The sequence below is a fragment of the Canis lupus genome, chromosome 27 (assembly GCF_003254725.2).
Source record: "Canis lupus dingo isolate Sandy chromosome 27, ASM325472v2, whole genome shotgun sequence".
In the NCBI taxonomy this organism is placed as follows: Eukaryota; Metazoa; Chordata; class Mammalia; order Carnivora; family Canidae; genus Canis; species Canis lupus.
In genome coordinates, this window is record NC_064269.1 from 45720279 (window position 1) to 45741901 (window position 21623).

General features: G+C 43.9%; 1 protein-coding gene across 27 annotated transcripts in view; it reads right to left on the reverse strand.

The window, feature by feature from the left end:
- Positions 1 to 21623, reverse strand: part of MICAL3 (microtubule associated monooxygenase, calponin and LIM domain containing 3) — a 218919-nt gene that overhangs the window by 86380 nt on the left and 110916 nt on the right. For 22 of the 27 annotated variants that reach the window (XR_007406562.1, XM_049102770.1, XM_049102772.1 and 19 more), the window contains 10 exons: positions 17782 to 17929; positions 15291 to 15487; positions 13614 to 13726; positions 13462 to 13524; positions 12812 to 12985; positions 11135 to 11218; positions 7415 to 7513; positions 5566 to 5622; positions 3113 to 3220; positions 589 to 696 (listed from right to left, as the gene is read on the reverse strand). Coding sequence is in view for 26 of the 27 variants with exons in the window: in XM_049102770.1 (XP_048958727.1) it covers positions 589 to 696; positions 3113 to 3220; positions 5566 to 5622; positions 7415 to 7513; positions 11135 to 11218; positions 12812 to 12985; positions 13462 to 13524; positions 13614 to 13726; positions 15291 to 15487; positions 17782 to 17929 (1151 nt within the window). In the remaining variant the exon portion in view is untranslated. The remainder of the gene's footprint in view (positions 1 to 588; positions 697 to 3112; positions 3221 to 5565; positions 5623 to 7414; positions 7514 to 11134; positions 11219 to 12811; positions 12986 to 13461; positions 13525 to 13613; positions 13727 to 15290; positions 15488 to 17781; positions 17930 to 21623) is intronic. The other 5 variants (XM_049102779.1, XM_025461582.3, XM_049102781.1 and 2 more) reach the window with 2 other exon arrangements.

A 21623-nucleotide genomic window follows, 5' to 3' on the forward strand; every position in this document is an offset into this window, starting at 1 on the left:
CAACACTTTTCAGACTTACCTCCAGGAGGTGCACGACCCTCACTATACGTGAAACTAGCCCTCACTAAGTGATTTTGCTTTGAGACAGACTAAGATGGCTCACTTTGCTACTTGCTCTCCTAAAAAACAATGGCACCAGTGCAGTGACTGTCACGTGTGCCCTCTATACAGCAATCAGCATGAGCTGGATTCTGAATCGATGTTAATCAATAGTCAAGAGGAAACCCCGGTGGTTTTACAGAATTTCACAACAATCAAACTAAATTAGTTTGACAGAATTGTTTTGAAGGTAGCATAAAAAATACCTATTCAGGGTTCACATGGTTCTACACAGATATGGGTCCCCTGGACTCTAAAGCAATCACTTTTAGAGATACTAAGTATGTTTTTCCACACAACATTCTAAACAACCATTCAGTCCTAGAAATTCAGTTATAAAATTCAGACAATCTAAAAAACAAACAACAAAAACACTACCACATGGCATCTATTGGCTATGTATGTTACTAAGCTACTTAGAATTAACCAGGTTTATTTACCACAGCTGTGCTATATCTAGATAGACAGTGCCCTTAATACATCTCTTACCAGTTCCTTCTTGTCTAGAAGGGTTTTGGGCTGTTCTTTCCTTTGAAGCTGATTGGCTATCTGCTCAGCCAATGAGCTCACTCCGCCCGTGTACATCTTTATATACTTCTATAGGTTGGAGAGTATAAAATGACCAGAATGAAGGGAAATGAGAAGGAAAAAAATAAATAAATTAAGAAGACAGGGGAAAAAAATCTTTGAAAGGTATAAAATGAATACAAGGTGCATCAGCAAACCATGCTAACACAGTGCCCACAAGCAGGGAACCTTGGTGTTAAGAAAACAGGTGTCAATGTCCACACAGACGTACCAGCATTGGTGGGAACAACGGCTGCAGAATTATTAAATTCAGAAAAGGAGAACTTAGTCTTTTATATCTGTTTGGAATATATAGTTCAGGGAACTGGGAAGACAGGATGGATACAAATATAGAACAGACGAAGAAGGGCCCAGATCCTAGTGACTCAAATTCCATATAAAGAATTCAAGAGGAACAAGTCCTACCCAGACGGCAGACATCCAGATTAACAGCATGTTTCAAGTTGGGTCTGGGGAAAGCTTGGAAAGTTATTCTCTCATTTAAAAAGAAACCAAGTTCACTCCTGCAAGGCTGAGTCTCCACTTGGGCAAGGATCGCTAGTGATGATCACTTTCCTCCTATAAACGTTCGCTTATAACCCCAGGCATATGCGTCAAATATTCCTGAGCTTTACCTGGAAGAACTCCTTCTTGGCCCATTCTCCCCATTGATATTTACGTATTCTATTCAGGCTAAAACCTTCCAGACTAGGCTGGGCATCTTCAATATGGCTTCCCGGGACTAATGCCTGTAGCCATGCACACAAGGTGCTCAGTTTACTCTTGGGAAGTCAGAATGTGTTTTTAGGCCAGGAGAGATTATTTTTTCATAGGTTGAAAAAATGAAAAGAAAAAAAAAACCAACCAATTCAATCTTCTACCAATGCTGAAGCAGTAATAAGAAACTCTACCAAATTTCAACAGTAAGCCTTCCTGCTAGGCAGCCTAGCTTTGACCTGTCCTCGGGAAATGAGGTCAAAGTCCTGCTGGCAGTCCTTTAGAGACTCCACAGTCAGGACACTTAGTGTGTGTGACACCCCTCTCATAAACTATGTGGACTAAGACAGCTGCCTGCCAAGTTTGAGGAGTCCTCACTCTAAGACCAACTGAGAAACACACCAGGGCAGTTGTCTTGGGGATATGGTCTGAATGGACAACACACAAAGCCATGTGTAAGAGAATCTCTGGCCTGGGTGATGGCATGCCCTGGGCTGGGCAAACAAGAGAAGTACCCTGGGGGTGGAGCTAACTCCATGTGAACTCTGCTAGAATACCAGAAGTACAAATGAGCAAACAATCCTCGAGGTTTAGTTGGAACTGAGGAGTCAATTCTACTTTTCAATTTAAAATAAGGAGGCTTCCAAGGACTGGTGTCATTTGCTCATTAACTCCACAGCTTATACCCATTAGTAGTTGAGAAAAACAAGTGGCTCAAGATCTAAACCTTCTTTAGATTAGAGACATTAGTGAAGCTTACGCCTGAAACAGACACCAGGCGGAACAGAGCAGATTGTGTAACAGCCGACACCTAGGGTGCAGAAAATCACACTTTATTCTGCAGAAAGTGAGAGTGCAGGCCAGATGTCACACACGAGGCTGGGACGCCCAGCAAGCCCTAGGTCCTCACTGCTTAGCCAGGACCCTTTCCTCCCACCAGGAACCAGCATCCTCAGCAAACAGAGCCCAGGGCTGCCCATGTGTGAAGGCATCAGTTCTCAGCGATGTGGTAATATTGACAAGCATCCCCCCAAGAGCGGTGGAAACTCAAGTTCTATTTTTTCTGGCATGAAAAGCAGATGGTTTCCTTCTCCCCACTCTTAGGAAATAGTCTAAATGTAGCAATTGTTGGACTTCTACTTTTGCCACCAAACATGCGTATGCTTCCACACACGTACCACATAGATTGCTCAAGAACAGCAAACATAAACAAAAATGGTAAAGATCTGCCAATCGCTCTCTGAACTACTCTATAGCTGGATCAGTTCCATTGTAGGAAATAGCAGGGCTCATTCTTCAAATGATTACAATTCAAGGGGCACCCAGAATACTGCGTATTCACCACTCCATTTAAAAGGTTTAATGACATTATGGTTCGTATTTTGTAATACATATTAATATGAAGACATTTGGAATTTAAAAAGCTAGTGGCTGAAACAAGTTTCTTATTATTTGATGTAGTTGAAACATAATAAAAGTGGGCTTACTTGACAGAATTTGATGCAATGAGAGCTAGCAGCCTCTAACTTTGGTGTATGCCTATAGACCTCACATGCCAGATGTGTGCGCGCGTACACACACACACACACACACACACACACACGGACTCCCACAGACACAGGCCAAAGTTAAGAGCTCTGCAACCTCACTGGGCCACATGACATTTGTGCAGGTTAACTGAGGAAAGGCTGAAGAGGAAGGAGCTTTGTCATTTTCCACACTGTGCTACCTGTCGGAGGGAGTCAGAGGAGGGAGAGGCGGGGCGGTTGGAGGAGCGGAGACTAAGAGAAAGCTCCCACTGGTCAACAAAAAACCGACGAGAAGGTTCAGGTTCTGGCTACAAAATACAAGATGGAGAAAAAAAATCAAAGGAAATATTAAAGAAAAACTGACACACTGACCTGAATATGAGGAATTTGGGAGTTTGAGACCTTTATCTAAATAATAAATGAAGTAAAGAAATATTCTTAGTTCTCAAAAGCATGAATGGCTCACTTAAGGCTCCTATTTTGCTTTTCGCTCATTCTTGCCACATGTTTAGAGTGAAGCTCGCTCTGGAACTTGGTCACTGTAGTTGTGAGCCTCTCTCCTCTGAAAGTCTGGTCTTTTCTTGTTTGGCAGTTTTATTCAATCTACCCCAAATGGATCATGCTGCCAGCCAGGAGGTGGCAGAGGGCAGCAGTGCTGTCCTGCTCTCTCACACACACTCTCTGTACTCTGCAGAGCCACTCACTGGTTTCAGCTGAGACTTCTCTCCTGGGCAGGAGGAGATTCTATCACCTTACAAACAGTAAATGACAGAGATAGCAAATCTGGAGTGAAGCTTAACTCCTCTGTAAAGGTCAGAAATGTGGCTTTGCCTCTTCCTACTGCCAGTCCTCAGAGAAACTCTGCCTGCCAAGGAGCCAGCCAAATCCCAGCAATGATCAGGAGAAAAGGTCCCAGGTCCTCTGCAGACTGCATGCAGCATGTGTAGCAAAAAGAAGCTGGGATCTTCCATGGCCCATGCAGCCAGGAACTGCCCAGCCCCCAGAGAGGGAGAAGGGGGTTAAGAGCTCTGACAAGTAATAACTCCTTAGCTTCCTACCAGGTTCAGGGTGAAGCACTTGCAGGGTAGAGGGAAGAGGTACTGTCATAGTAAAAGAAGCCCTCTGTCCCTCTAGCTCCAAGCAGATCTGTTGCACCTCCAGGTCAGCCCCCCACTAACTTCACATTTTTAAGGGGTAGTGATGTGCAGTGTAACCACCCCTGCTCCAGACACTCAGTCAGCGCACTGGCCCTCAGCTCAGCATGTGGGGCAGGCTCAGAAACACAGGCCCAAGGGGGACATCTCTGTAAAAGAGAACCACCCACCAGAGAGAAACAAGACAGAAGGCTACTCCTCCAGAGATGGCAAAGCAGTGAAGCTAACGGAAAGACTGGGGGTGGGAGGTAAGGGAGCAGGTGAGTACACAGGCAAGATTACGGACTAGTGGAGAGAAAATCCTAGAAGAGAACATAAACAGTAACCCTTAAAAGTCTTCAGACAGGAACCCTGCAGTGAAGGACCTGGAAAGCAGCTCATTGGGAAAATGAAAGAGAGCTCCCTGCAAACCTTCTGGCTTTCTGAGCTCAAAATGCTACCTTTCTTTCTGGGCCCTGCAGCTCTAGATGTCCGAAAGTTTCTTCTGCCTATCTCTCCTTTTACTCATCACACTTCCCTCTGTTCCTTGCTTAGGCACCATTTCATTAAAAATCATCAGATCTGCATGCCCTGAAATGGAGGGCTTACCCTCCTCCATGAAAGTGCCTAGTTTTCCTACTGAGAGGAATACAGCCTGGGAAGAAGAAAGAGGCTGGGCACACATGGTGCTCGTGGGAGGAAGCAGTCTTGACAGAAGAGGAGACGGCAGAGCCAGGCTGTGCATGAGGAGAGGAAAAGGATGCCCCCTTGCCATCTCAGCTCAGTCTCTTCTCTCTGACCCAGCACCCACCTGCGTGTGGTCCCCGCAGCACATAGACCGCCCGCTTCTCACATGCTGATGGGGCCTAAGGAGATAGCACTAGCTTCCTTAGCTGTGACCAAATTTCTCAGCAAAAGCAGAAAGAGAGGTAAAAATAAAGAAAAAGTCCCACGTGAAAGTAACAGCGATGATTCTTCAGTCTTGTTGCAAAGCTGTACCCGCTCAGGGGCTATGTTTAAGGGTAACAGTAACAACAAAAAAGTTTCATAAAATAAGCAGGTTTTTAAAAAATGGGTATCTCTGCTATTTGTCAAATTATATGATGGCCAGGTGTAATCAGTACTTCCCCCTTCAGTTTTTCAGAAAAGAATAGCTACAGCTTTTTACTACGTACTGCCATCTTTGTCACTGCCTTCCTTCCTTTCCATTCTCTTCATACTGGAAAAATCCCCACACCCGTAAGAGTGTTTCTACCTCAAGATCCCTGAATGTCAAAAGACAGAAACAAATGCCACCTACTTACTGATCTGAATGCTGAGCAGATTAATGCTCTCCTGTGAATGCTATTTACACGGGCCAACGCAGTTAACAGCAAGAATCTTTGCTCTTGGCTGGGTGACAAGAGTGTGCACAAAGCAAGGGGAGCGGGGACCATCCCCACCTTCCCTCTGCCCCACCACCACAGCGTGCCCCGTCTGTTTGGCCCTCAAGCATCCCATGCCACAGTTCATGCTTTTACCCTCTCATGGTGGGGACTCTGCTTGCCACGGCTGTCAGCATCAAGATCCCTGTACGTCTGTTGGCAACAAAGTAGAAACTTAAGCTCCATCCAAATGTTCTATGTGGACCTACTAAGTGACAGTGCCAGAAATTCAGAATTCATTTCAACACATATCCCCCTGCCCCTGGCCGATCCCCTCCCCAGGTAACCACCATCCCATCTATATCACATTCCATGACCTCAGGACAACTCTTTCTGCAGCACTCTGTCCATCTGGCCTCCAGTGAGGTCAGCCACACAAATAGAGAACTACGGTTAGTATGAAAGTGGAACAAACTTATTTCTTTCACAAAGTGGCACAAGATCAGAGCTATTAAATGGAAGGCTTAATAGGAGAGGCCGATTAGGAGGGTGAAGCTTTCCATAACAAGCCATAAGAAAGGAAAGGTGGGGAGATGGAAACTGGCTGGAACGAATGCTGTTACCACAGTCCAGAGGAAGCTCCAGGGTGGGGAGTGGTCCCTGAACAGGAACACTGGACCAAAGTATTGTTTGTTAAAGGGAGAAGTGGACAACTACTGGAAGCATGTTCAGTCAAAAGACAGGAATGTGTATGCAGTAGGGCTGGAAATCCTGAAGACAGACACACGGCTGCCTCTACTGACCAGAGGAAGCCCCTCTCAGCAACCACGTGGGGGAAGGGAAGGCTACTCTTACCACTCTTTGCATGACTGCTGAGGATTCAACTTATGGCTGTGTGCTGTTGGAGAAACTAGTCCACAGCCTGCAATGGGTGGCCCATGAGCATACTGTCTCCACAGGTAGGATGAGGCCAGGGCTTGGGCTCAGGTCATACCATCCAGATTCAAGTCCTGGCCGCATTACTTACTGTGTGAACTTGTACAAAGTACTTGGCCTCCCACCCTTGGCCTCAGTCCTCTCATCTGTAAAACGGAGGTGGTAACCGTACTTGCTTTGTACGGTTATGGTGAGAACTGATTGAGATAACACACAAGAACTGAGAATCCCACCCAGATCTAAGTGTAATCACTAAATCTACAATGGCTCAGTTCTTAGACCCAGGCACAGTGGCGGGGGTGTCTTTAGCCATCAGGCACATTACTAGGGGTCACCTTTTAAGTAGGCTACCTTAGCTGAGAAAATGTCTTTCCACAGATCATGCCTTTAAAATTAGTATTTTATTGTATAGGGATATCCTACAAAGGTCAGTTTATATCCTATAGATATATTTTATGTAAGTATGCTTGTTGTCCTCTTTAATCACATCTATGGGCAACTGTTCTATAAAGCATTTTTCAAATGATCTGTCTGGAGTGTGAGAGGGGTAGACAGAAAGGATGGGTGTTTGCTGGCATAAGCTGGATCAGCAAGAGACAGGGCTCTCAAAATCAGAAGGAACAAAACTCATAAAGTGAGACCCTATAAAAGGCTTCCAAAAAGCCCCTCTTAATTTATCTCCTTGGGTAGCAAGACAAAAAGTGCCTGCTTTAAATGAGGTTCTAAAGAAATGTGTTGCTCTCCAGGGCTTTTGGACCTTGCATCTATCTGTGACAAATACAGTTTTAGTCTGTGTTTGCATACTTGTTTTCCTATAATATGGGACTAGATTAAACCAGCCAGGGTTTAAATGTATTATGTGCTATCCTGGGGTCTGACTGCAAATTGTTCATTTGTAGCAATAAGGTTGCTTCTGTGACAAATTCGTCCTTCCGATTTTTAATTGTTATCTCTGAAGAAGAGGTAATCCTGATTTGGTCTCTACTCTAGCCAGCTACATAGGCAGGCAGGCAGGCAGACAGGCAGGTGGGAAGACAGAAAGGACCACAGAGCATGCAAAGAAGATCACCTGCTGGCTGCGAGGTGCCCGACAGGGAGGTGGAGTAAGGGGAGGAGAGAGTGTGATCACTTTTTTGGGGCAGGTCCGAGAACGCTCCTTTTCCTGTTGCTTTTACACCAACAGACACAAACAGAGAGAACATTGGTAAAACAGGGGCCTCATTTAGGCTGGTTCTGGAAGGACTGAAGGGCATTGGCCAAAGCCATCCCTCCCATGTCTCTCTAGCCTCCAAGCAGTCACTGTATGGCCAGGGTGGACGGCTTGTTGAGGTCAACTGTGGGGCTCCAGGTCCTCCTTGCTCTATTTGGTAAGTATAGACCACAGGGGTCATCTCTGCAGCTGGCCCTGGGGTTAGAACTTGCAGTGTCACATTTTCTAAATTGCAGGGATCAAGGATATAGTCTGTGTTGGTTTTATCAGGGACGCTGAGGACAGGAGAAATGAGCTTGGATGTAAGTAGAAAGGGACACAGGCCCACCATCACGAGGGGTGGGTGGAGACCGCCTCCCAAGGGCTCAGTCACCCACCACCAGCAAAGCAGCCCTCCCCCCAAGGGCCAGCCCAGACAACACCCTGCCGTAGCTCCCCTCTGCTCAGCCCCCTCGATTACACTTATAAGGTTCTGGAAAGCTACCAAGGAGGTACAGGAAACAGAATACAAGAATCTAAGTACATCTGTCACTAACCAAATACCCTATATATATATCCATGGATTACTTCCCATTTTTCCCATGTCCATCGGATTCCCTTCTTGTGAATCTGTGATTTAGAGAACTCTTTGGTACTTAAGAAACGATTACTTATTGCTAGGCCAGAGGACTCCTCCATGTCCTTATGCCCAGGATGACCATGTGAGGCAGTACACAGGTCAAACCTGGGAGGGAGAAGAGGCTGTGGTGGGCGTGGGGCCAGTGTGTTCCAACCCAAGACAATTTCCTTCGAAACGAAGGCTGGTTAATGCACAGACTCTCCTGGCTGGACAAACTTCTGAGATCAAAAGGCAGGAGGGGAGGGAGGGATGAGCCAAAGTGTTTACACAGGAAGGTAAACAAAGAGAAGTCACTGGTAAGCAAAGTTGTTACTCATTTTCCCTCTTCCATACCATGACCTAAGTTAAAACTGATCCTGTGCCAACTCAGCCAACACGGCTGGGCTTGCCACACCCTCTGCCTCAATTCAAATCTCTTTAAGAAAAACAAGACATGAGTCACATAAGCTACTGCTGGTAAGCCCCTCATTCCTACAGGGAGATAAAGAAGTCCACAAGCAGGATGACTCAGAAGCAGAGGCCACTGGAGCACACCACCGGAGTTGCTCGGTCTCCACATTTTTGGAGCACCTGGCATTGCATGTCAGTGTTCCTTGAGAAGATAAATTTACAGGGCCAAGACTCACGATGCCAACCCTGATTCAGTGTTGAGGAAATAACACATGTAACTGTGAGCTATGGTTCTTTCACAGTCAAATAAATTTACAGTTCCCAAGCAGCCCTGGTGGCTTAGCGGTTTAGCGCTGCCTTCAGCCCGGGGCGTGATCCTGGAGACCCAGGATCGAGTCCCATGTCAGGCTCCCTGCATGGAGCCTGCTTCTCCCTCTGCCTATGTCTCTGCCTCTCTCTCTCTCTCTGTGTGTCTCTCATGAATAAATAAATAAATAAAATCTTTAAGAAAAAAATTTATAGGGATCCCTGGGTGGCGCAGCGGTTTAGCGCCTGCCTTTGGCCCGGGGCGCGATCCTGGAGACCCGGGATCGAATCCCACGTCAGGCTCCCTGTATGGAGCCTGCTTCTCCCTCTGCCTGTGTCTTTGCCTCTCTCTCCCTGTCTCTGTGTGACTATCATAAATAAAAAATAAAAAAAAAAAGAAAAAAATTTATAGTTCCCAACTCTCTGTGACAATGATCTAATAGGATTTTCATTGTTCATGGGGTTTTTCACTTACTAGGATCTACCCAGTCTTTCCAACTGCAATCTCTGGTGCCAACTCCATAGAACCCAGGTTTGACTTCAATGGCTCTACTCTGCTGCCTGGAGAGCTGAGTGATATTCTGCTTCTTTGACTGCGATCACAAATTACCCAGAGGACAACCTAGCTGTATGTCTCCACATAGCAGCCTGCACAAGGTTAGAGGCCATCAGCTGTTCCTAAATGGGACACACAAGCAGGCCCACCAACACCGATGCCCCTTTAGCACAGCGCCGTCGGGTGATGAGTGACATGCCAGTCTCCCCTGGGACAGAGGCCGTGGCTGAGCCAGACTCTTCAGGTCACACTTAGTACCCCTGAGACCTCCCAACAAGCCAACCCAAAGCTGCTCCAGGCACATGCCATTTAAAGTCATCTGTCCAAGCTCCTCCATGGGTTACAACTGGCTTGCCTTCCCCACTGCTCCTTTATGAACACTGTCAAAATCAAGAGTTTGGGGAATCTAGTTTAGAGTTCACTTTCTCCTTTAGCAGATCCTTAACCAAAAATTACCTTTCAAATCATACACTCCACCTAGACTTCAAGGCAAAGGGTAAAGAAGAAAATGGATTTTCCAATGAGTTTTATTTGTTTGTCTGTCTTCCACAAGACCTCCTCCAAGCACAGAGAAAGCAGCAGCTCGGCTTCTGTTGGGAGTCTGGACATTGCTCCCGAGCTTCCATCTCAGCCTCATGAGCCCTGCCTTTAATGTGGCGTTTTTTTTTTTAAATGTGGCGTTTTATTTAAAAGAGGTTAGAAAGGAAAATTTTGCCCTGAATATGATTCAAATAAAACCCACTTGCCACTCCCCAGCACCTCCCAGCAATAGCCTGCACTCTACAGTACAAGAAGAAATCAAGGGTCAGCTCACCTGACCTCTCAGAATCTTAGTCCCCGATGATACCAAACTGCAAGGCAGAGAATCCAGGCTGCACCCATGAGAGCAGAAACTTGCTCAACTCTGACTTGGGAGAAAATACAGTAGAGGCCCCAATCCTCCTGATGGATTTCCTATAATCAACCAGGTGCCATCCCTCTACCCACTTCTTTCTGTCCTATCCAATACTGCCTAGAAAGCAGCTTTCTAGGAGATCCTGTAAAAACTTTAGTGAAAATTTTCATGAGAGGTTGGTGGGGGGATGGAGTAACTGGGTGATGGGCACTATGGAGGACACAATGTGATGAGCACTGGGTGTTATACTCTATGTTGGCAAAATGAATTTAAATAAAAAAGGTTTTTTCAAGGAATATTTTAAATGGAGACAAACCACCAAGAAAATGCCCATGATCATCTTTGTCGAGGGTCTGAAACAAAAAATCATAGTTCAAGACAATTTCTTGGCTAATGTTTTCCTATTTAACATGAAAGGCTCCACTGCCCCAACTCTCAGCCTTGCTGAGTTCAGGATTCTCCCTCCTGAAGAGGACAGATGTAAGCAAAACACCAACCTGGGACAAAGGTTAAAACGGTAAAACCATAGAAGCTGAGGTACCTGAACAATGTCTCATGTAGCTTCAGCTAGTTTCAACACCAAATTACCACCTACTCTTTTAACTGATTTCTCAAATCCCAAGGAGTTAAACAAATCATGCAATACAATCAGCACCGTCTGTTACACTTTTCCCAGAGGTACTACTCAAATGAGTCCAGAAGCTACCTGTCCTTGGGAGCTAGGATTCCTTAGCATGGCTGGCTGAGAGGGATGAGCAGAGTGGAAGGCAGAGGGAAGCAGCACCCATTCTGGTCCCTGGGCAGCTCCTTTACCTGTTTCCACTGGGGGGTGGGAGCAGGGTGACCCTGCTCAGGTAGGCAGCAGGACGGCTGGCTGACCCCACGCTCTTGTGTCGGCTGTGACACACAGGCCAAGTATGGTTGGGGGACAGGACATGGAGACAAAACAAAATAAAATACATTAAGGTAAGAGAAGACACACAAAAGATACGGTAGACAGACACATCTATGAGCTGGGAGTGTGTGTGTGAGAGACACAGAATTAATCCTTAGAAAGTTACATTTACAAAAGAAACAAAATACTCCACCCCCTCCAAACCAAAAGCAAATGCACTAGGAAAAGCAAGGTAATCAGAAGGTGTAATTTTCACTAACTTCTTTCCTAACTCAAAGCTCTGAACCTAAACTACTAATTCTGGTCTGGAAAACTACTCTTTCTACTCAAAATGAGGAACACAACCTTCTCTTAGGGGCAAACTTGCTCCCATGGGGAGCATTCCCAGACCTCCTGAGACGGAGCAGATCCTGTGGTTGCCAGAGCTGCCAGGCAATGTCAGATGTCTATCAATGAATATTATTATTCCTCTCTATGAGCCATAATACATATGATTGGGGTGTAAAAATTAATAACCAAAGAAAGGCTAAATGTGAGAAGAAGTTAATTACGGCCAAACTCCAAGCAAAGTCAGTAACCCCATCTCACCCCTTGTCCTTAGAACAATGGCTGATATGTACAGAAGAGATGAAGAAAGAATAAAAGAATAAGAAGAATGGGCTCCCTTTCCCTTGGATGCTCTCTCAGGTCATTAGGGAGTTTTACAAGAAACTTTCTGTGTAAATCTCCAGATTTCAGCACCTCCTCTTAGAAGTCTCAATGACTCTCAGACAAGCAAGAGGAGAGACGAGATCTAACAAAGAAAAAAAAAAATCTAACAAAGACATCTCAAGTCAATGCCCCCACCTAGCACTCTCAGATTAGTATCCACAATGATCTCTTTAAAATGCTCATTAGCTCATTCTTACTCTAGTTCGAGGATAGCCTATGAGAACCATCAACAACACACAAAAGAAGATTTATCAAAAGAACATTTATTATCTCTGTACCTTATCATGAAAGATGAGCAACAATGAAAACACTCAACACTAGAAGAGTTAAGAAAAGCATGGTACACATACATATGGGAAGACGCCCGAGGAGTTGGGAACAAGGGAATATGCCCAAAGTCATGTGAACAAAGCAGAACAGAAAGTATATATTATGAATGACCTCAACTATGAAAACAAAGATGCACTGGAAAAAAGACTAGAAAGAAATATAACAAAATGTTAGCAGAATTAGAGGTGCCTTGATTGCCTTTATTATTCTCTCCAGCATTTTCCTCAGTAAACATCTACCTCTTTTATAATTCAAATGTCTGCATGCAAACATAGAAGCGTGTATAGATAGATCTAAAACTTTAAAATCCTTCTGAAATTTTGCCACAGACACCTAAGACCTGAATGGTGAGGATGAAGCAGTGCTGAAAGCAGAGGAGCTTATAAAATGCTTTTCTCTGCCACAGTCAGACGAGGAGAGAAGCAGATGTTAGTCTTTGAGGCACCAGGGCTTGGCTGAGACACATCCCACCCCAACTCATCTGACTAAGAAGGTCCCTCCTTCCTATGTGGACAGACTTGGCGTGGGTGGGTGAGACACAAAGTGGGCCTTACCTGTCTCCTCATGCCAGTGGACTGGGGGGGTGCATTCTCTTCAAATTTGGCCAGCAGCTGGGTTGCCATGTACTTCACTTTGTTCTGATTGCCGAGGGCCACATCCATCCTCCTGTCTGTCAGAGTGCTCACCAGTGTGGGCCTTCCTCCTCTGTAGCCCCGGGGTGCTTCCTCCTGATGAAAGGTGAACCGGTGGGCTCCGTTAGAGAAGCCCCCTGCCAACACCCTTCCCTCAAAGAAGTAGTGCAGCCAGTGCTTTGCATGGCGGCTGGTACTTTTGCTTTAGGTTAAGCCTAATAGCTCTCTTCAGGGTTCTAATCTCAAGATGCAGTCATCAAGACTTTGTGCATGGGGCAGTATAAAGAGGTACTTGGACTTGGGCTAGTGTGGTCATTCGTCAGGAAAGCCACCACCCTCAGCCAAAGGCATAATTCTAAAGAGAGGAAAGCACTGGTACACATGTGTGTGATCCCTTGGATGCTCTCCAAAACATTAAACAAAGGCAACAACCCACTGAAAAGCATCTGCCCACAAAAATTCTCATAAAAACTGTATATGAAAAGGTCTTGCAATACCAATTTGGAAATTAATTTAAGCCAGAAAAGAGCAATTCGGTATGACCATTCTAGCAAATCCCAGATGATTCTTACCTCTTCTGACTGACTGGTCTTTCTCCTCTTTCCAGCACCATCCAAGTCCTTTTCCTTTTTATCCTATACCAAGAGAGGAGGGAGACTGCATTATCCTTGTCACTATACCTCATCTTTAGGTTTGCAGCAGGTCAAAAACCTCTTCCATTTACCTTGGGAGAACGCTTCCGAGAGATGGTCTGCCCAAGTTTGCTGAGGAAGGAGATGGGTGATTTGGTGCTGGCTATAAGAACTGCTTTCTCCTCAGCATTCAGGTCCAGGGCATCTGTGAAAGGGAAGCAGTGTCTGAGCACAGCCCTGGAGGGGACTTCAAAGTACTGAGCAGAACTATTCTCCTTGCAGGTGGCTCACAGAACCTCAGAAAACTCTATAGGTTCATCTGTTCTGACAAAAGCATGAGGAACTCAGCAGGAAATTCCACCAAGAAAACATAAACTAAGGTCTGGATACTGAGCTTTCTCTTTTCCAGCCATGTTAATAGAACCAACTCTTTTTTCCAATCCACTTCAGTCACAAAACTCCACTTTTGCTTTGCAAAAGTTGGAACTTGCCTATGGTTGTTAGTTACAGCAGACTGCTAAAACCTCCCTTTGTGATAAAAATTTTCAGGCAGAGGGAGAAAGGGAGGAGGGGTATATGGCTCAAGGTCACTGGCTTTGATTATGTAGATCCCATGTACTTAGGTGCACGCAAAGGGAAGGCTCTCCCTAAACAGGTATATTGATGTTAGAGTTCTGGGTTCCTATTGTAAAAAGTGCACATCTGATCAGAAAAAGCCATGGACATCTGTAAGAGTACATGGGCTGGAAGACATTGTAGAGCCATAAACTCTTTGGATTCTAACGTTTTATTAGTAACAATAGTAATTTTAAAAGTAATTGAAACTAATAATATATTGCTGATATTAAGTACTTCTATTTGCCAAACATTCTCCTTAGCAGATCACGTTTTATGTTATACATACATAAAATCCAGTTTATGGATACGGAATCTGAGGCATGGGGAAATTTAGTAATGTGTCTAAGGTCAAACAGGTGGAAGCACTGGGAAGTGAACCCAGTTTGGTACCATGGTCAACACTGTAAAGCATTATACTATATTTACTCCAATAGACAATAAATGACAACAGGAATATTTTTTTGTGTGTGTGCACTCTGGTAAACTGAGGCAGCAGCAGGCAGAGGGCCAAAGACTTTGAAAAACACTAACAGGTTGGCGAAGAGAGAGAAGCTAGATAAGGAACAGTTACAGAAGAAAGAAAATGAAGAGAGATTGTCAAGAAAAAGGACATAGTTCCGTAGTGCTGAATAATGTAGAAAAGCCAAGTACATGAGAGATGCAAAGTGAGAAAATACAGATGTGGAGATTCTTCATGACTGTGGAGAACAGCTTTGGCAGAGCAGTGAAAACAGAAGCCGGCTGCAACATGTTACAAACTTTAGGCCTTAGGAGGTGGAGGCCTTAAGTACAAACCACTTTTTCAAAAAAGTTTGGTTCTGATAGAAAGGGTGTGAGGAAGTAGTAGAGTCAAGGAAAACATTTTGCATAGAAACAATCTTTGCATGTTTATAGATTTAGTGAGAAAGATTTGGGAAAAGAAAGAATGGCTGAGAACATACTAGTAGAGAAGGAAAAAATAACGGAGCAAAGTTTCAGGGACTTACCTGCACAGCCAACCAGGTTTCCAACAGACAACCAACAGATTAAGTAAGAGCAGGTTTGCTTTTGCAAGTACCGATGTAGGATATGGTGAGAGGGAAAGAAAGAAAGGCCAGGCACCAACAGACAAGAAATGGAGGACTTCCATACCAGTGCCTGCCAGCCCTTACCGCTGGAGGGGAGTGAGTCCTTGAACATCTCGTAGAACTGAGTCAGGTACATCACCATAGACAGTTTGTCAGGCTCCCCCACCGAGGCCATTTCTTTGCCTGTCATGATGGGAGAGATGCCCAGTTCCTTCTCGGCAATATCAAAGGCCAGCTGGTTATTCTTCTCCACATTTTGCTCATCCAAAGAATCAAAATCTCTAAGAAACAGAATGAGAAAAACATATCAAGAAGGGATGCTTGTCCTCACCCCAGAAAACACAGTATCGATGGACTCATCATCATTTCTTAATCTTTCACCTAAAATCCAGGTGCAGGTGTCTCACCACAATCTGAGGGCCAACCTGTTCATCTCACAGTTTAGTCTCCTTCCTTTCACTAAGAAAATGCATATCATTCGCAAGAAGAAATGATTAAAGATATACCCAGAAAGGAAAAAAGAGGGGAAAAGTTGAAGAACTATTCTCAGTATTCCTGGTAACATAAATTTCTTACTAAAAGGTAAGCTCAAGACTAGGAACTAAATATCTTTAATACATGTTCCCTTGGGGCAGCCCTGGTGGCCCAGCGGTTTAGCGCCGCCTTCAGCCCGGAGTGTGATCCTGGAGACCTGGGATAGAGTCCTACGTCAGGCTCCCTGCATGGAGCCTGCTTCTCCCTTTGCCCGTGTCTATGCCTCTCTCTCTGTGTGTCTGTCATGAATAAATAAATAAAAACTTAAAAAAAAAAAGTGTTCCCTTGTACCTTGTATGTGATCTGTACCTATTAAACTAGTGCTCAGTAATGATAAGTATCCTATCTGGATCAGACTGCTTCTAAAGGCCTAGGACTTCACTTGCTGTGCCATCACAGACGAACTGTTATCACTAAACTGCACTAAATCAGCTTTGGTAAATCTAATTCAGCCTTCTCAGGGAAATTCTAAAATCTTCCTCAAAGGATTTTTCTACTGCTAATGTTCTTGAGTTTTCCCAAGTATTTAGATTAACAACCACTTCCCCCTGGGCTCAGGCTTCTTATCATTCAATCAAATCAAGACTGATAGCATTTGGCTCAGGCTTCTTATCATTCAATCAAGTCAAGACTGATAGCATTCTTTTTTCAGAGGTGATTTCGGATATTAGGCAGGCCTTATTTTGTGTTAACGTACTACTGACTCTATAGCAAGTTTTTCATTTTTCTAAATGCCTTTTCTCTATGCAAGAAGCCTATTAAACCATGGAGGCCTCATCCTGAATGAAGTCATTGTATTCTAAACAGTGTCAAATTACCTCCTCACTACTTACACAAAACTTCCCTAGACCTTCAGTAGGTGGCCTTTGCCCGTTCTAACAGGAGTGTGTTCCCTCCCTCTACCACTCTCCACCTCACCTGCTGGGTTCCCTTCCGCTACGTCAGCCTCCATCTCCTTTTTTTTACTGCCTTCCCTTTGGAAGAGAGAGGATTCATTTGGTCTTCTAAGGCATTCCAGTGCTATTTATCACCATCCTTCCTCTTCCTCTTAAGTCCTTTCTTGGTGGGGGTGCAAAAGCCCTACTTTCACTTGCTATTTACCAACCTCTCCATTAGCTAAGGGACAGGAGCACTGGAGGTCACTTATCCTTATCCAAACAAATCAGAAATTCCCATTCCTGAACCACACTGTATAAGACTATTTCTACTACCTCTTGCCTCATTAATTTATAACCTAATATAAAGAGGAACTATGTTTCTTAGGTTTCCTTAAGCAATCATTAAAGCAAATGCACAAAATTTGGGTCCTAATGATAAAAGGATAGGCAGCCAAAATAATTCAACAGGCTCTGCTTCTTGTTTGGCTTCCATGGTAATGAATGCCTATGGGGGAAATCTGAGTGCGCTGGCCACTGCAGTTGACCTGGGGTCATCCTATTGCAATGATTCTGCATTTAGGTGAATAAAGAATGGCCAAAAGAGGAGGCCAAAAGAATGGCCACTGATGTAAGTGAGTAAAGAGGCCTGAACCTTGTGGGCTTGGGCAGAGTATATTTGCAAAAAGTCTAATTCTTAACAGAGAATACCAAAGAACCACGTAAGTATACCAAGAATCCAGTAAGTATTCATTATTTTCTGTTTTGTTGGTAGTGACACATTTGCTTTAGCCAGCCAAATGTTTTAGTGAGTTTTTCCTTATAACCAACAGCATCTGAGAGACCTCCCGCCAAAGCGAAGAAAAGTTCAGCCTGGGGCCAAAGAACAGAGTTTTCCTTTGTGTAATGTTAATGGACCCAGGTGGGCGTTAAAACTAGTTTCTGACTTTCTGAGCGCTGTGATTTTTAAAACCTCAGCTGGATTCAGCTATATGATGCTTGACACATAGTTTTAAATATAATTATAATGAAATTAATCACTGCCTTCTAGAAAAAGTATCTTGCAGTGTATTTCATTCTAGAAAAAAAATACAAAATTTGACTATTAGATAGCAAAATACTCTGAGGTCCTAAGAGAATACAAAATGAAAGTTGTCACAACTTACATCAAATCAGGGCGGTATCTATGGATGATCGCACATAAGGCCAGTCCACTTTTCCAAGACATAGTAAGATCTGTCACATTTACCCCTGCATAGCCATCTGTCTGCCTTTGGCACCAACCCAGCAGTTTGCTTGAACGAGCTACAGACTCTGAAACAACAAAAAAATGATCAGAGGTGTGGTCACCTGGTAGCATTGATGTAGGATCCTTCCTCTTTGTAGTACACATATCCAGTCTGAAAAATTACTAAAGGTAAGAACAAAATAATTGTCACGGTTTTTCAAAAGTAAAAAGCAGACTCCCTGCGATGAGCCTGCTTCTCCCTCTGCCTGTGTCTCATGAATACATAGATAAAATCTTAAAAAAAAAAAAAAAGTAAATAGCTATGTAAGTGGTATCATGATAGTGGAATTTTAGGTAGATAAGAAACTACCTACAAATTTACCCAGACTCTGATGTCAAAACTAGCCCCTCTAACAGAATAAGTCACAAGAGGGGCAATCTGGATATGCTCATGCTAAAGCTCAGTGTCCCTACAGCACTTTTGGATACTGATTTAGATGGATGAGCGCCATCTACTGAGCTGTCACCCTCACTTCCAGAAGGTCTAAGACTTCCCTGGAGAGGTATTTGGCAGCTAGCTGAGGAAGCTCTTTCCCTTCAAAGTAAGGAGGAGGAGTAGAGCAAAAAAGAGTCCATTCTTTTAGCTAACTGAATTAAAATATATATATATATATCTCCCCTCCTCCCAAACAAAAGAATATATTCTCTTTAGCAACACATTAAAGCAATAGCAAGCAAAGCCCACTCTTACATGTTCCATGTATAGAGCCAATTTACCAAGTGAAGGAACTCTGTAGGATTACATTGGCAAGGCCAAGGACCCCAGACCAGAACAATCTCCCAGGCCAGGATTGGCACTCTATATTAAAAATGATAACATCTTGAGAAAATGAATACATAAATACATATGCTTGGATGTTTTCCAGTTCACTGCTATGTCTTCTAAAACACGAAGGGCCTTTCTAAAGGTCCATTTTACTTAGACTCCGAATAGCCAGAGGAATATTGAAAGAGAAACCCAATGCCGGGGGCATCACAATGCTGGATTTCAAGCTGTACCACAAAGCTGTGATCAAGACAATGTGGTACTGGCACAAAAAGACACACAGATCAAGGGAACAGAATAGAGAACCCAGAGATGGACCCTCAACTCTATGGTCAACTAATATTCAACAAAACAGGAAAGACTATCCAAGAGGAGAAAAAGACAGTCTCTTCAACTAATGGTGTTGGGAAAATTGGACAGCCATGTGCAGAAGAATGAAATGGGACCACTCCATTAGACCAGACACAAAGATAAACTCAAAATGGTTGAAAGATCTAGATGTGAGACAAGAATCCATCAAAATCCTAGAGGAGAACATAGGCAACACCCTTTTTGAACTTAGCCACAGTAAATTCTTGCAAGATACATCTATGGGGATCCCTGGGTGGCGCAGCGGTTTAGCGCCTGCCTTTGGCCCAGGGCGCGATCCTGGAGACCCAGGATCGAATCCCACATCGGGCTCCCGGTGCATGGAGCCTGCTTCTCCCTCTGCCTGTGTCTCTGCCTCTCTCTCTCACTGTGTGCCTATCATAAATAAATAATTAAAAAAATTAAAAAAAAAAAAGATACATCTATGAAGGCAAGGGAAATAAAAGCAAAAATGAACTATTGGGACTAATCAGGATAAAAAGCTTCTGCACAGCAAATGAAACAGTCAACAAAACTAAAAGACAACCTACAGAATGGGAGAAGATATTTACAAATGATGTATCAGATAAAGGGCTAGTATCCAAGATCTATAAAGAACTTATCAAACTCAACACCCAAGAAACAAACAATCCAGTCATGAAATGGGCAGAAGACATGAACAGGAATTTCACCAAAGAAGACCTACACATGGCCAACAAGCACATGAGAAAATATTCTGCATCACTTGCCATCAAGGGAAATACAAATCAAAACCACAATGAGATCCCACCTCACACCAGTGAGAATGGGGAAAATTAACAAGACAGGAAACAACAAATGTTGGAGAGGATGTGGAAAAAAAGGAACCCTCTTGCACTGTTGGTGGGAATGTGAACTGGTGCAGCCACTCTGGGAAACTGTGTGGAGGTTCCTCAAAGAGTTAAAAATAGACCTGCCCTACGACCCAACAATTGCACTGCTGGGGATTTACCCCAAAGATACAGATGCAGTGAAACGCCGGGACATATGCATTCCAATGTTTATAGCAGCAATGTCCACAATAGCCAAACTGTGGAAGGAGCCATGATGTCCTTTGACAGATGAATGGATAAAGAAGATGTGGTCTCTATATACAATGGAATATTACTCAGTCATTAGAAATGACAAATACCCACCATTTGCTTCGACATGGATGGAACTGGAGGGTATTATGCTGAGTGAAGTAAGTCAACTGGAGAAGGACAATCATCATATGGTTTCAGTCATACATGGAATATAAGAAACAGTGCAAGGGACCATAGGGAAAGGAGGGGAACTGAGTGGGGAAAAAAATCAAACCATGAGAGACTCCTAACTCTGGGAAACGGGAAACAAAGAAAGGGTTGCAGAAGGGGAGGAGGGTGGGGCATGGGGTAACTGAGTATGCTGGCAAATTGAATTTATTTTTAAGATTTTATTCATTTATTCATGAGAGACACACAGAGAGAAGCAGAGACATAGGCAGAGGGAGAAGCAGGCTCTCTGTGGGGAGCTCAATGTGGGACCCTGGGATCATGCCTTGAGCCAAAGGCAGATGCTCAAACACTGTGTCACCCAAGCATCCTGGCAAATTGAATTTATATAAAATATTAAAAAAGAAAAATTAGGAATAAGAAAAAAAAAGTCCATTTTTCTTAACTGCATCAGAGGAGCTCTGATATGGAGCATTTATTAATTTTTTTAAATTTTTATTTATTTATGATAGTCACACACAGAGAGAGAGAGAGAGAGAGAGAGAGAGGCAGAGACATAGGCGGAGGGAGAAGCAGGCTCCATGCACCAGGAGTCCGACGTGGGATTCGATCCCGGGTCTCCAGGATCGCGCCCTGGGCCAAAGGCAGGCACTAAACGCTGCGCCACCCAGGGATCCCCTGATATGGAGCATTTAGAAGAATCTGTGAACTCCTATTTGTGTCCAAGAACGTCTGTTCTCTTACCTATGGCAGCTGGATATACCTAACCCCGTAGGAAGTCATTTAGTGATTTGGGAACATAACAAGATAAAAACTACATAAAAATCCTGTTTCATTTAAGTCTTTCAGTGAAAATGTATTCTAAAACTACACAGAGAAACACTCCTGGTGTTATCATCATAAATAAGAAATTTACTTTATTCAGATGTCTCCCCAGTCTCTATATCCAACAATCCAATATATACTGGGCAACTTCAATATTCCAGGCTCTAAAATGACAGTGACAAAGGTGATACCGTCTGCTCTCAAGTAGATGACACCAGAGAGGAGAAATATAAAAATGTCCCCAACTGCTTGTTGGTTGTAAAATCTACCTTGATATTCTAATAACATGTCAAACTCAAAACAGACTCAAATCAGGGAGCCTGGGAGACTAAATCGGTTAAGTGTCTATTTTTGGCCCTCAGGTCATGATTCCAGTATCCTGGGATCAGGCCCACATCAGAGTCCTCACTTGGCAGGGAACCTGCTTCTCCCTCTCTCTGCCGCTCCTCCTGCTTGTACTATCTCTCTCTGTCAAATAAAGAAAGAAAATCTTTAAACATAAAGACAAAAAAATAGATTCAAACCTTCTCATCCTCCCATTCCTTGTCC